Raw genomic sequence first — 14,366 nt, 5'->3', positions numbered from 1 at the left:
GTGATATCAGAGATTGCGATATGGCATCATCTCACGAGAGCGAGAAGATCGTACTGTTCGTATGAACCCTGATAGGGATTGACGAAGTGCAAGCCAGATTGAGAATGAGCCGGGAGAACGAGCGAAGAAACTGCCTTGATGGCATCGTCTTTCTGTTCATACTGGTAATCATGCTAGCTAAGAGGGTATAAACACTTTCCAATTCGATTCTCATCCTCATTCTCTTCCTTGCAGTCTGTTAGGTCTTCTCGAGCCCATGTTCCTGGTTCCTTGTCCATCATTCCAACCCGTCCGTCTCATACAAAGTAAACGCATCGCATAGCAGTGGTAGCTTGAGTGTCATCGCAAAGCCGTCAGAGCGGCAACCAGAAACGCAATCACAAAAGTCGTGTGCATCAAGCCGTAGCTCAGAACAGCAATTGGCAGCAGTCTTTGCCTGTAGTGTCCATCATGAACTTCATATTCCATCTCATCCTCGTTCATGAAACCAATTCTCCTCCCAACTCCATGCCCAGGCCTTCGCCGCCATCTCTCCTCCCTCTGGTCATGACCGGACTCAGTCCACCTGGAGGCATCAGTCCTCCCTCGAAGTTCAACCTCCGCCTCGCACTCGTGCCGGCTTGACCCGGTGTCCGACCGCCCGCAACTGGAGTCCTCGACCAGTGTACTTGAGCAGGGCTGGGCGTCAAAGTGACAAAGTCTGCAAAGTTGAAGGTATTGCCAGGTGTGTTAGGCGCCCCGAACCCACCGAGGAAGCCAGGCGTCATGTGTGAGGATGGGAGCGGAGTCGATTTGCAGGGTGGTGTGGAAGGCGGTGCGATGACGGTGGAGGGTTGGGGGATGTTGGAGCGATTCGTAATGCGGTGGGAGCCTATGGCTGGTGATGGTGATGTCGCAAGGTACATCAACAGATCGGCGCCATCGTCGGGATTGTGGGATGTGCGTGGTGTGCGGGACCAGGATACCTGGTTGATGTGACGGACGTGGCGGTCGGGAGGAGGAGTGTGAGGAGGAGAGGTGGCATTCGTAGTACGGGAGGTCTTGTTGTTGTTCGCCGCAAACGATGTAAGAGGTAGATCGGTATCGTCGTCCTCGCTGAATTCTGGGGAGGGCGGTTCGTCGTCTTCGGTGAAGGAGAGGTGGGAGACGTTGTGGGAAGGAAGGCGGGTGTGCTTGGTGTGCTTGATAGGGGAAGACTCTGCAAGACCAGAAGCCTTCTTCCAGGTAGGTTGTCTACTAGCAGCGGTTCGTGTTCGTCTACCGGTTTGGGCAGTAGTGATGGGTATGCTCGGAGGTGCGAGGATTGGCGGTGGGTTCATCGCCGTGCGAATGCGTTTTGGGCGATAGCTGCCGCCGGAGCGTGGTGGGTAGTCGTCGGAGAATAAAGGCTCGGTGAGAGGCGAGGACTGCAATCGACTGGATGTGGTAGATGCAGAGTCGGATATGGTATCATTGCTCGAGGCCGGTCTCTTCCTTCTCTTTAAACGTTCTTCCACTTGTGGCTCGATAGCGTCCAAGCTCATGTTCTGCCATCCGTTTTGAATCTTCACGTTGGCGAGGGCGAGGCGGTCTTGTAATGCTCGGGTCATCTGGTGGAGGTATGTGTGGTTAACGAGGTTCACGGCATGCTCTTGTATGGTGCCAGCCACTCACTTTGGAGACCTGGACTCTTCTCATGACTTTGGTTGCAACCTCTTCCGGTCGCTCGAAGGTGACTGAGGCCGCCATGGTGTAGCAATCCTCCGTTTTGCTCAATCGAGGGTGGTGTATGATGCAGTGTTGTCGAAGTGAAGAGAGAGCAAGCTGAGAGGGGTTGGCAAGCAAGCAATCTCGAGCAAGCCACAGTTCTCAGCTGAGTCGGGTCGGGAGGAATGTCGAAGATGTTTGGAGAGTGATGACGAGTCGTTGGAGGTGAAGAAGATCTCGGGCGTTTGCACAATGATTTGCTTCCAGCATGTACTTTGGAGCACGATCTGGAAGAGGAGGAAAAGTGATCTATCTCTCTCTCGGAAGAGCGACAGTGGTTGCAGTAGAACTAGTCGACCGTTTGGTGCTCGTTTTAAGGTTTGCCTTAGGAATGGGGCAGTCGCCATCGACGATGTCTTTTGCTTAGCGCAGAGGCTGCAGAGAGGAGGAGAAACCGCGGAGTCGTTGATCGGTTTCCGTGAAGACCGAGTTCATTTACAGAGAGAAGGAGACGTCAAAAAGGTGAATTGGAAGAGTCTTCAATCTGCTGTGTATACAATATCGACAAGCATTGCCTCCCATCAATGCGACCAGTCACATTCATCACTCGAATGCTGGGCGACCATGAAACGTTCAAGGCTGCGCTTAAAGAGAACCAATCGTCTCTCCCGCCTGCAGCTACTCATGCAAAACCTCAGGCATGGCAACCTGCCTTCTTCTTTGCCGTAGATCTCGCGATCCGCCGCGACCGAAGCCACTTATGCGAGATTGGACTGCCTTCCAAGATCTGAAGCTTGCAATCCGGCTTCTCGTCTTCTTAGCACTCTGTCCTGGAGATAGACTGTCCCTCAATTGTAGAAGGGTGGAAGAGAAAAGCGCTCATCAATACTGTATGAATTCGCAGCGGCCTTCCTTGCTTCCGCCAGCAAACTTAGGACGGGGATGGCTCCGCTAAGGACCCAGTGAGTTTTGCTCGACTCATTCCTCGTTACATGGCGACGATCCGCTGAGGAGAGGAGACCTTTGACTTGCTACTATTGTCTCGATATCGGAGCTGGTATAGGCGCCCAAGCGGTGCATCTTTTTGGAAAAGAACATCAGCCGATCGCCCTGCCTCCTCTTGCGTGTGTCGTGTAATTTGAGAACGACCTTGCCGTAAAGACTAGATCTCAGCAAGTCCGAGCATTCGTAAGACTCAAAGCCGGTCCTGTGATGAACGCAACAAGGGAGACGTACACCCACGATGGCTGAGTCACGAACATTTGGCTGGCGAACTGCGTGCCGCCGTGTTTGAGATGGCATCACACAAGCCTGCACGATGGCAGATGGGGCAATCCCAAGCTTGTGCGGACGGGTGCTTGCGTGTGCTGTCGAACGAAGCATAATCGTATTTTATTAGTATTGGACGAAGTGAGGTCGTCGATGTGGTTGGAGATATCTTCCACTCAACCGCACACAACTTGACTCCTGCGACTCCCTGCTTGCGGCAATGTTCGGATGTCCGCCGATACGACTTGGCCTTCACAGAAATATCCTCATCCCTACAATCGTTCTCTTGGCCGCCACGGCTCCAGCCACAGCGACATGAAACTTGGACATCCTCCGAACTTTACACGCCTAGCGAATTTCGTAGTGGTGGCTCACATATCTCAACAATCAAGCGGCGGCAGCATCATCATCATCATCATCATCAGTATTCCAATCCCTGCAGTCCGTGATTTGCTTGGCCGCGATACGGCCGGTCGTCGTTCCAATTCTCCCTTGGGCATTTGCACGATTGAGAAACATATCTTCGAGAGCTGAGGTCTTCTTTCGGATTCAACGACTATCTCGTGAAGGTGGAGACCAGTGACGCCAATCGAAACTCAATTCTCAGCTTGCCATTTGAGACATCGTCGCAGCTCGACCAAGTGTGAAGGGCGGTTGCGCCTGACCCGTCCAATCCTCCTTCATCGCTACTCCTCATTCACCATCACCGGCGACGGTCATTGCGACTGCGCCGCCGCCGCCGCCTTACACCCCAATAACATCACCATCAACACCGCGACGAACATCACAGCATCCTCCGCCAGCCGATCTCCCGCTCCGATCCACCGCCGTCATGCCGTCCTTCCTCAAAGACCTCAGTCTCCGTCGCAGGTCCAAGGCTTCGTTCAAGACTGAAAATGGCTCAAGCAGCAACTCGGAAAATGGCAGCGTTATGGACCAACAGCCCGGCTCCTCTGCTCAATCCTCCACCAACCTCAGCCTGAAGCCTTCACCGCCGACCACCACATCTCTCTCCTCTCAGCGCTCGCAATCACACAACAACCTGGCATCCCTCAATGGCAGCGTCAAAGGTGGTCCGCCAGTTCCGCCGAGGCCTGGAATGAGTGGCGCCTCCAGCAGTCGTTACAGCATAAACGTGCGGTCGAACAGGTTCTCAGACCACGTGGAACACGGCTGACTCGTTTACAGGGTATGCCCGCGCAGATTGGAGATCGCCAGGCACCTGCTACATCTCCTCTTGCACCGAGAGTGTTGTCCATATCGGATGGTTCATGGGTGGGTGTTTTGTCGAAGTACACCAACGTCAACGCTAACATGGTATAGGTGCATCAAAAAGTCCTGCTGATCTTCGGCCAATGCGCTGACCCTGCGAACCCTGTCGATGGCGAGGTCACCGTCTGTCACCATCAGGACAACTTCCCTCCTACACAATGGCCTGTCAACGACTCGCACTTCAAAGCGTTGGTCTACTTACAACCAGGTCCGAACCGAATACGCCTCGACTTTACATCGCCGAAAGTACACTCACCCACCACATCGATCCCAGCGCACTCCTCGTGGATCAACATCAACTTCCTGCCTCTGATTTCCGCACCGCCGCTCCAACTGTGCATACTCGTCGCGAAGGACTCGCCAGAAACGTACGATGCGGTTCCCGAAAGAGTGAGGACGGAGGGAAATGGGTTGGCGACTGCAGTGAAGAAGTTCAGAATGGCGGCATATCTATGGCAAGCTTTCACAGCGGAGCAGATGAACCGAAATGGGTTCGGTAGGAGGTGCTATCGGTATGAGGAGGAATGGCAGCCAGGGACATTGACGTGGAAAGACCAAGAGACTGGTCAGATGCGGAACGAGGCAAAGATTCACATCATCCGCCTGCAACAGACGGTGGCTGAGGTTCAAGATTTGGATGTGGCACAACAGGGTGGAGGAAGCAAGAAGGGCGACCTGTTTGGAATGGCCATGGACGCAGTAAAGGGATACTTTGCCGCGCGTGCAGGACAGCCGCAATACGTTACTTGTATGTTCCTCGATTCGAAGTGGGACAAGCAGGCCAATTTGATCCGCGGACATGCAGCTCTCGGCGGTGGCACGTCAGAAGTCAGATTGGCCATCTTTGGATCCCATTGCCTGCAGTCTTACCCTGCGCATATTGAGGAAGTGGTTCCGGCCTTCACCGACTGCACCCGGACCGACACGGACTACGTCGCCAATGACTGCAATGAATCTGGCAGTAATTGGGAAGCGGCCAACATCGGTATTGGTGCCCACATGCACGAGACCGGTCATCTCTTTGGCTCTCCCCACCAAGAGACAGGCGTCATGCTCCGCGACTATGTCACACTCAATCGCACTTTCACCACGCGGGAACCATACTCCACCCGCACCAAACAGCAAGGCCAGCGCCTGTGTCTGCCCAAAGATGAGTGCGCGTGGCACCGTCTCGATGCCCTTCGCTTCCGCTTCCACCCATGCTTTCACCTACCAGGCGATCCTTCCATCATAGGCGACACCTCCATCCAGGTTTGGAGCGTCGAGAACAATCAAGTCCTCATCACCTCCGCCACGGGCGTTGCGTGGATCGAGATCTTCACCGAAGGTGACGAGCTTTGCCGCCACTGGATCGAATACCTAGAACCCGGTGCAAGCCCGACGACGACTCCCCGGCAGATCACCATGACCGAAGCCACGCTGAAGGAGCACCTGCCCGCTGAAAAGCGCAAGAAGAAGCTTGGCGTCAAGATCTTCTCCTGCGCTGGAACCGAATACGAAGTCAAGGACTTTTCCTCCCTGCTCTCGTCCGAGAATCGTCTCAAGCTTCCCGATGGCCGACCAGGATTCAAGTCCTCCAAGTTGGGACATTCATCGATGAACACCTCCCGCCCAATCCAACACATCCTCGGGCCCTGCGAGAAGAAGTCACTCGACCGCAAACTCAGACTACTGCTTTCCGTTCGCGTCTACCACGGCTCCTGCCTTGACGGCATGGAATTCGTCTACGAAGACGGCACGTCCGAACTTTTCGGTAACCGGGGAGGAAAGCCCGGCGGGTCCGAGTTCGCGCTGGACACGCGGAAGGGAGAGATGCTCATGGGATTTTATGTGAGAGCAGGAGCGTGGATCGATGCGGTCCAGATTTTGACGAGCACCGGGAGGAAGAGTGAGATATTCGGCAATGCGACTGGCGGATCGGGGTATTGGCTTGTTCCGCCTCGAGGGTATTCGATTGCGGGTGTGTTTGGCAGTTGTGGGGGTTGGGTGGATGGGTTCGGGTTGGTCATTACTCGGTGAGGCGGACAATGGTTCTTTGCATTGGATCGATTTACCTGGATGAGCTTGTCCTGAGAGTGGGAGAAGCATTGCGAGCATTTGGTCTGAACAGAGACTTGTCGCGCGCGCGCGAAAGATGCGTGGAAATAGAAGGGTATTGGCTGCCAGATGCGAGGAATTGGGCAACTTGCAGGACTACAGGATACCGGCGGTGTCTTGTCTTTCGAACCATCTCATGGGCCAGGAGAACAGGAGCTATCGCATACTTGCTACAGGAAGAGGGCAATCTCAAGAGAGAAGCATACTTGGCGGTTTACAGCGAAGACTCGTTGGTTCACAGGCCGGCTAGAGGGTCGGCTGGCTTTTTGCCCTTTGCGAGAACATGGGCATCGATGAGTATTTGGGACCAGCATGGAAGGATACATGGAGGGGCTTGAGTGGGACAGAGGTAATGAATGGGCACAGAGCAGGCCTGTTTCGGACAAGAGGGAGAGCAATTGTTCGCCTAATGGAAGTTTATAGGGCACAATCACTTTCTTCCGCTCGCCTTCTTCACGGACCTTTGTTTCTGCCGTCGGGATTTGCTGTGAGGTGTCAGTTCTCCGATTCGGCTCTCCGTCCGGCAGACTGGACGAGCGATTGGGAAGCCGAAAGCTTGAGCACAGACAAACTTGCAGGAACACAGAATGAACACCACCTTCCGAACGCTGTTCCGGAGTATGCACAAGGCGACTTGCATTCGGAGTTGCGCCCGAGATGGTGATAGGTGAGACTGGAAATGTGGTGTTCGGTGTTCAATCCTCGTTGACACGGCGCTGAGGGACACTTTCATTGGAGATACACCTGCATTGCATCCAGCAGTGAAGCAGCTCGCTTGTGAGCCTGTTGTTTGTCTGCCGAGACGGCTGGGAATTTGGTGGCACCTGTCAACGAGCCGTACGACAAAGGCAGTACATCCACTTGCCTAGAGCTGTCATCAGAGTAATGCAATTCATGCGTATTTGTATGCATGCACGTCTCTGACTCGAGCGGTTCGCAGATAGACGGGAACGCTAGTACTGACAGGTAGCTCGGCAGGTGTTTGTGGAGGGTGTGCAGACGGCACGGCACTTTCGATGTTGGCGTCTGCAGTACAGAGTCAGGGCAGGATTTGTGGAGGCACGACACGGGTAAGTACACCTTGTGACATCTCTCTGCCCTCGTCTCTTCAACTGTTACTTTTATTAGCGGCCGACAGTTTGCTCATCTCGCGCTTCCACCGAGGACGACCTTCGCCACGAGCTGCTGGTGTTGACCGTTCGCATCGTATCCAGTCATGCCAAAGTCCAAAGAATCTTCACAAGCGTCGGTCTCCCGCACGATTACTTCTATCCTCGAAGCTTTCTCCCACGGCATTTCAATCTTCAACAGAGTCCGGTCGACCAGTCAAGGGAGACGAGCGACCTTGAAACATGGGCCGGCTGGCTCCCAGTCTTGCGCGAACACCCGTCTAGCTCGGATGCTGCATCATGCTCCAGCTTCTATAACGCAGGAATATACTCTCGGTCTGCAACATCTCGGCCAGGAATTCGCGATCGGAGATTCTACAGCGCAAAGTCATCTCGCAGGCGTGCTGCTGAAGCTGAATGCTGGGCTTGTTGGAGTGATCCATGCCTTTACTACAGACGGTAGGCACGATAGAAGGACGAAGAGCAATAGCCGAGCGATTGACTTCGCAAGTCTGGCGGATCTGGCAGAGGAGGCTAGGCGAGAGACTTGTACCGTGCTGCGAAGTCTGTATCGTAGGTTAGTGACGAAACGAAGCTCAAGGTCGGAGGTCGATGCCAGGCCCACGGGAAGTCAAAGTCAAAGGTCTGATGCTCGCAAGAGTGGTCATCGCAAACTCGGACCAGTCTTCACAGATTGCAATGGTCAAGCCTGGAGAGAAGAAGGCGCGGAAAAGGAGTTCTTCGTCGTTAGGAAGTGATATCTCAAAGCAGAGCAGGAAGAATACGAAGCCTCCATTGGCTGCGCTTCCACATGTAGGAGATGATTCGGGAGGCAGCACGAAGCCAATGGCATCGCAAAGTCGATCTCCTTGGAACACGCCCCGACCAAACCGCAAAGACTCCAGCATGGACATCAGCTCTACGGACCATATGCCAGGCTTCCTTTTTTTTAGACCAGTGGCACAAGTGCATTCGATCGACGAAGCCTCTCAACTTCAACGCAAACCTCACATCCGCCCCTCAGTGCCGACTTTCAACTCGCTCGATTCCGGCAACACGAAACTTGGTGAGATTCCTTTGCATCGGTGGGTCGAGCCCTGGGACTTTGAGGAAATGGAGGTGTTGAACGAAGAAGCTGTGGAGAAAGGATGGCCGCTCGCGGCAGGAGATGGTGGAGAGTTCAAGGAGGAAAAGCCGGGCAAGAAGCGCTGGGGCCTGGGTAGGTTGTTTGGACGGCGAAACGTAGTTGTGTGATTCTACGAAGACTTCGACCCCGTCCATGACTTCTACCACAACCACCACGATTTGGCTACTTGTGCGCTAGCCATGCACGCTGGCGGTGCCGGACTTTGGTGTGATTGCTCATCTAATCGTCGCTTCCAGTTCATGTTTGCTGAACTCTTCAGAAGCATGATGACAACCGCGGTCTTTCTGGTCGCAGCAAACGGTATCACTTTGCGTAGCCCAAACAAAGCCATGCAAAGAATACTGGTGCATGGTCCTTCGGAGCTGGTAATTGTTCAATGCTTCGTTGCGAACATCCACAAGAGGATAAGAAAGAAGTCCATCCCTCTCATGCCCAAGATTCTCAGACATCTCCATTCAAGAAAGACGTCTGTCGGTAGCAAACCCTCATGGCACTCAGCTATGATAGCGGTCTCTCATGGCCGGCAGCAAAGGCCCTATTCGAGAACGCAACGTACAAGTTCACAAACGACGACTGCGTGCTTCTTGCGGATTGGTACACTTACCGCGAAATCGCGGATCGGCGAGTCGAACAAGGGTTCAAGTCTGGTGATCCGTACAATGCAGTCCTGAACGGCGTCAAGGTGAAGGCAAAGGCTCTGTGTAAAAGTCAGGGACTGGACTTTGAGAAGTGGAAGGAGGCATTCGACATCAGACGGAAGCGGAATATTCAGAATCGCGAAGGAGGCACAAAGGATTTGCCAGATGGTAAATGCAGAACCATCAACCGATGATCGAGGGAATGCTAACATGTCCGAACAGCCGCATCTGGGCGCTTTGGTACCTTTGCTACTAAGTCGAGCACCAAAACTAGTCCTACATCCAATGGTAAACTTGCTACGATGAGGTGTACGAGAATGTGATCGAAATTGACCTCTTTGCAGCCGCACCACAGTCTTTGCCAGCTGTGCATCGACACAACGCTTTAGCGACACCTCTCGTGCCTGCCGCTGAACCTTGTAAGTACTAAGCAATGTGGTGTGGTCACGAAACGGTCACTGATCCTCATCACAGCTGCTCAAGATGCACGATTGGCGACTGGTCTTCATCCTCAGCTCACTTCCCAGTACTGGAACGTTCCACCCTGGTCCCGTCCGAGTAATTTGTCTACTACACAGCCCGCTGACGATGTGTACATTGGAACGCCATATGTGCAACACCATCAAAATCCTCCCAAGCCCCTTGGGTGGCCGAAACGTCCGGTATCTGGCGTCGACACCTCAGTCACTCGAGCGAATTTTCCAGTCGCCGGACCTTCGCTCGATCCTTATCCGACTATCGTTCAGTCATACAGCGCGAGACATGGTTGCTACGTCGAGAGACCTCTGATCGACTTCCCTCGCACGGAGTCGGGACTGTATATGGTCGGCGATGAAGACTCCTACAATGCTATCTATGCAACGCCGGGAGCACGAACAGGTACTCGAGTCGATGTTATTGCTGCGAGACATGATTTGCTAACATCGCTGCAGAGCCGGCGACTGTCCCACCTTCACAGACAGCAAGTGCTTTTGCTAAGCAAGCCCAGAATTTCGTGGACTTGACATTATCCGATGAAGAAGAGGAGCGCTCGACCATGCAGAACGGTGGGTCTTCGTAGACAGTCAACGATGACTGCAGGTCTGTTACTGACTGACTGAAAGATACGCCATCTCCGCCGAACCGCCATCCGCAGAACTTCAGGCAATCGAACCTCCAATCCGCGCAAAACGCTTTCACAGCAGCAAGTAAGTCGGGACACATCTCACAATCCCAGCCGTTGAGCGTTGTACTGACCAATTCTACAGGCCCTCAGCAGGAACGTCCAGTCTGGAGTCCGAACGTTGGACAGTCCGCCATGGCTGCGCCGCAGAAGAAAAGCCCCATTCGCATGACCGGTAAGTCAACTTCTACGCCACCCTTTCATTGCGATCTAACATCGTCTTAGTGCTGGGTAGGGATGGCGAAGGAGTTCCCGCATCGAGCACCGTCCGCAAGAGAGTCGCAGTGAAGCCATCGTCCGCGGAAATCATCAACAACGCCCAGAACTCTAAGGGCTTCTTCGAGTTGAGCGAGCTTTTTGACAGCATAAAATGCGACCTCAGCCACGTTGGAGAGCCAGACGAGATGTTGCAGAAATTCGAGCGAGATTGCTCGGATGGTGACATGTTCCAGTCTTTCAGGTCGAGGTCTGGTGAGGAGCAGGCGGACTTTGTGGCTTGGGCTATTGGTCGTTGGAACGCCGAGAGTGAAGTGGAGAATACTACTTTCATGACCTTTGTGTGGAACTATTTGGAGCAGTATGAGGCATTGAAACATCAGATGGACTCTGAGCTAGCGGCAAAGCTACTGGAGGAAGAACAGGAGACGGTCAACGGACAGATGGGGATGGAGGGACTGGAAAATCTGGACGAAGTGCTGTGAGCGGCAGGTACTGCATGTGATAGACGCTTGGACGGTGATCTCGCCAGTTGGAGTGGGTTCAAGCGCAAGGCAGGATTCCCTTTGCGGCATTTCATTATCGTAGGCCATGCATACTTCGACAGCCAAAGATCTCCATAGAGGCAACGTCTTACAAAGCCAGCATATAAGACCAGGAATTGTCTATGGCGTAGCATCGACTGATACATACCAATGTTAGTATCTCCATGCAGTGATCCCCGTAGACACCGTTACTGCGGGCAGTCATAGGTTTACATGCCAGCCTTGACCAGATGGTTCTCGCTGGTTGCCGTTAGAGTAGGGCTGCAAACAAGTCTTGGTTTCATCATCTGGCACGAAATTGTTCAAGCGATGTCTGGGAACAGCAAGCCAGTTGCTCAAGAATGAAAGAAGTCAGCAAACATGCAAACATATGGCTGACAAGTATAACACACCGTCTTCTTCACTCATTCCATTTACCCATCCAAACTATCTTCCATATCAGATTCACAACACACACATCGACAAGATGTCATCGAATTCCCCGAACGGCCCTCCGATTCAATACTACAGCTCTGTCTTCGTCTGCATCTACGAGCCCTGTGGTACCTACCAAGCTAAGCCTCTGGGCACCTTTCGACTTGTCAATGGCTTCTATCAGGTGCCAGCTCCACCTTTGTCCAACACGCCATACATGGCAGGCCTCATGCCGATCGGCGAGTCCACATACAGTCAGTCACTAGCGCGAAGACTCGAAAGTACTGACTCTATTCAGCTCCATTCGCCGCCTTTGCGCCATATCCGCAGCCAGGAATTGTGCATCCAGGTGCTGTCCCATATCCCAATCTTGCTCCTCAATCCGTGCCACCTTCGTCATCTACTTCTCGACAAACTCCAGCGTCCACGGAGCAGCAGCAGGGTAAGTCGCAGCTCAGCCGAACATGGTCTTCTGATGAGGAATCGAGGATACTGACCCCTCCAGGCGGGGGCATGATGAGACCGCCTCCCATTCCTTCTCCTCATCGATCGGACAGCAACGCTTCTCGCCTTGAATCTGTTCCGAACTCTACCGCCACCTCTGCCGGTACCCGGAATACTCAGCCAACAAGAACGTCGAGTAAGTCTCTGCTGCATATCATCTTGATTGGTCGACTTCAAAAACATTGCTGACCAGTGTGTAGGTTTGCCGCCACCTGCAGGACCATCACCAAGCACTCCGACAAGACCGTCTTCTGGGCAATCCACTCAAACCTCTACCGCTGCATCAACAGTCCCACAGGACGAGTCATCATCGAGTCAGTCTTGCTCAGGACTGACCGATTGATCGAAAGAATGCTGACTGGCGTCCAGATACTCAAGCACTCGCTGCAACGCAGCCCAACGCACAAACTCAACAGACTTCGGCAACGCCGATCAGCCGAACGACAAGAGCCGCAGCCGCAGCACGAACCAACCAGAACACAGCGTCATGTAGGTTCCTGCGCGGAGATTCCGCAGTCTACAAACCACCAATCACCATACTGACGATTTGTGCAGCTTCACATGTTGCTGGTCCGTCATTTGCATCGAACGCTCCGCCTGCTCCTCGAGGCCAACCAAGCCGTGATGGTCTCGTCGGGGTTGCCGCTCGTAAGTGAACCGATGTGATCGTGGAGAAACAGTCTAACATGCTATCAGTGCTTCATAAGGCGTCCGGAGCAAAGCCGATGGCCGTCACTCGACAACAGAAGAATGGCTTGACTGCACAATTAGTCAACCTCGTCAGGCTCCTGGAAAGAGATTTCAAGCAATTTGAACTGTCATTCGTTGGACGTGCAGTCGTCGGACTTGGCCGAGAAGGCGGAGACACTGATGAGACCAAGAGCAAGTTTGACGAGCAATCCGAGGATGCTAGAGTATGGCCGCACTTCAAGTTAGCGCCAACAAAGGACCAAGCCGAGTTCGTGCGTTGGGCGGTGGGTCACTGGCTCAAGGCAAGCGGAATCTACAACACCACGTTCCTGACGTTCATGTCGGACTGTTTCGAGCAGTACGAAAGTTTGAAGTACGAGATGGAGGAGGAAAATGACTGTGCGAAAGCAGGGAGATTGCCAGCGAAGCAATAGATGCCGAACGGCGCACGCATAGCGCAGTCCAATTGAGTGCTGCAAGTTCTCGAAATGTGAGAAGGTGAATGACAAAAGGAAGCAGAGCGACTGCCCGAGATGCAATCGAGTCGAACAAAGCATGTAGTATGATCGGGCCGAGTTTTGCAAACGCTCGAAAGTTGAGATGGGAAGGACCAAAAGGAAGCGGAAGCATTGCTACTGAAGCGAGGAGATCGATGACGCACATGTAGTGCACTCCGGCTGGACGCTTGGAGTCTGAAAGATGAGATGGGAGATGATCGGAAGGAAGCAGTAAACCTGCTACTCTAGCATAGGATCAACAACGCACGCATCATGACGCATAGCGGAGTCCATTTGAGTGCTGTGAGTCTCAGAATGAGATTGAAAGAACCAATCGGAAGTATAGGAATTGCCAGTCTAGTGTAGGGTCAAACAACGCACGCATAGCGTAGTTCGCTCGAGCACTATGAAGATGAAAGATGAGATGGACAAGGACAAAGACCAAAGCAGAGAGATTGCCAATGGAGCGATAGGAGTCGCACAACGCACGCATACCGAAGTCCCGTCGAGCGTTGTGCGTGGGGGCGATGTATGCAAGGCGAGTAAGTGAATGCAGGTACATTGCCGGGTTATGCGTGGTTCGGCATGAGTCGACCTGGATGTAACTTGCAACTGTAAATGAAGAAATGTGGCTTCCAAGGTTCTGCCCTGGCGTGACGGCTGCATGACTGCATAGAATCAGAAGGCGGTCAGTGAATAGAGTGCAGTTCGTGTAATTTGTGCTTCATCAAGCGAGAGGAACCGACGTTTGAACTTTGGACCCCTCGGGTGTCATCCTGGAACCTCTGAGTCGGCCTGGGCGAACGTCATTGACATGATCTCGTTTCACGTCCGTAGCAGGATCAATGGTCGGAATCCGGATAAGTGCCCTAGATTGCGATGCTGAGAATGGCCATATAGCTGCCATCGTCAGGTTGATGATGATCATCAATGCATGGGCGTTGCGATCAAGATACACGACTCGGAACAGGGACAGGGACGAGATTCCAGGTTTGCAATAATTGAGGTCCGACATGGTGATGACAGCGGTGACAACGCAGACATGAGGTCCAGTGCCTTGAGCAGAAGTAAATACAAGAGAAACTTGGAAGGACGGGAGGTGAGGTTGTCGCGGCTTACT

The 14,366-nt window shown here is 53.3% G+C and overlaps 3 protein-coding genes across 3 annotated transcripts; 2 read left to right on the top strand and 1 right to left on the bottom strand.

The window, feature by feature from the left end:
- Positions 1 to 434: 434 nt before the first annotated feature.
- Positions 435 to 1,728, bottom strand: MYCGRDRAFT_111210 (uncharacterized protein; the record flags this gene model as incomplete). The annotated part of the gene is made up of 2 exons (XM_003848266.1): positions 435 to 1,589; positions 1,654 to 1,728. The coding sequence occupies 2 exons, from the start codon at positions 1,726 to 1,728 to the stop codon at positions 480 to 482; spliced, it is 1,185 nt and encodes a 394-aa protein (XP_003848314.1).
- Positions 1,729 to 3,814: 2,086 nt separating this feature from the next.
- On the top strand, positions 3,815 to 6,467 carry MYCGRDRAFT_63549 (uncharacterized protein; the record flags this gene model as incomplete). The annotated part of the gene is made up of 3 exons (XM_003848630.1): positions 3,815 to 4,117; positions 4,159 to 4,230; positions 4,279 to 6,467. 3 exons carry the CDS (start codon positions 3,887 to 3,889, stop codon positions 6,244 to 6,246), a joined length of 2,271 nt encoding a protein of 756 aa, XP_003848678.1.
- Positions 6,468 to 11,607: 5,140 nt separating this feature from the next.
- MYCGRDRAFT_96544 (uncharacterized protein) lies at positions 11,608 to 14,247 on the top strand (the record flags this gene model as incomplete). The annotated part of the gene is made up of 10 exons (XM_003848631.1): positions 11,608 to 11,809; positions 11,977 to 11,997; positions 12,061 to 12,195; positions 12,260 to 12,373; positions 12,429 to 12,548; positions 12,615 to 12,707; positions 12,831 to 13,122; positions 13,501 to 13,549; positions 13,608 to 13,788; positions 14,147 to 14,247. 10 exons carry the CDS (start codon positions 11,608 to 11,610, stop codon positions 14,245 to 14,247), a joined length of 1,308 nt encoding a protein of 435 aa, XP_003848679.1.
- Between the last annotated feature and the right edge of the window lie 119 nt (positions 14,248 to 14,366).

This window comes from Zymoseptoria tritici, chromosome 11 (assembly GCF_000219625.1).
Source record: "Zymoseptoria tritici IPO323 chromosome 11, whole genome shotgun sequence".
NCBI classification, from domain to species: Eukaryota; Fungi; Ascomycota; class Dothideomycetes; order Mycosphaerellales; family Mycosphaerellaceae; genus Zymoseptoria; species Zymoseptoria tritici.
Note: the sequence above shows the minus strand (reverse complement) of the source record. Positions and strands in the feature narration are given on the sequence as shown.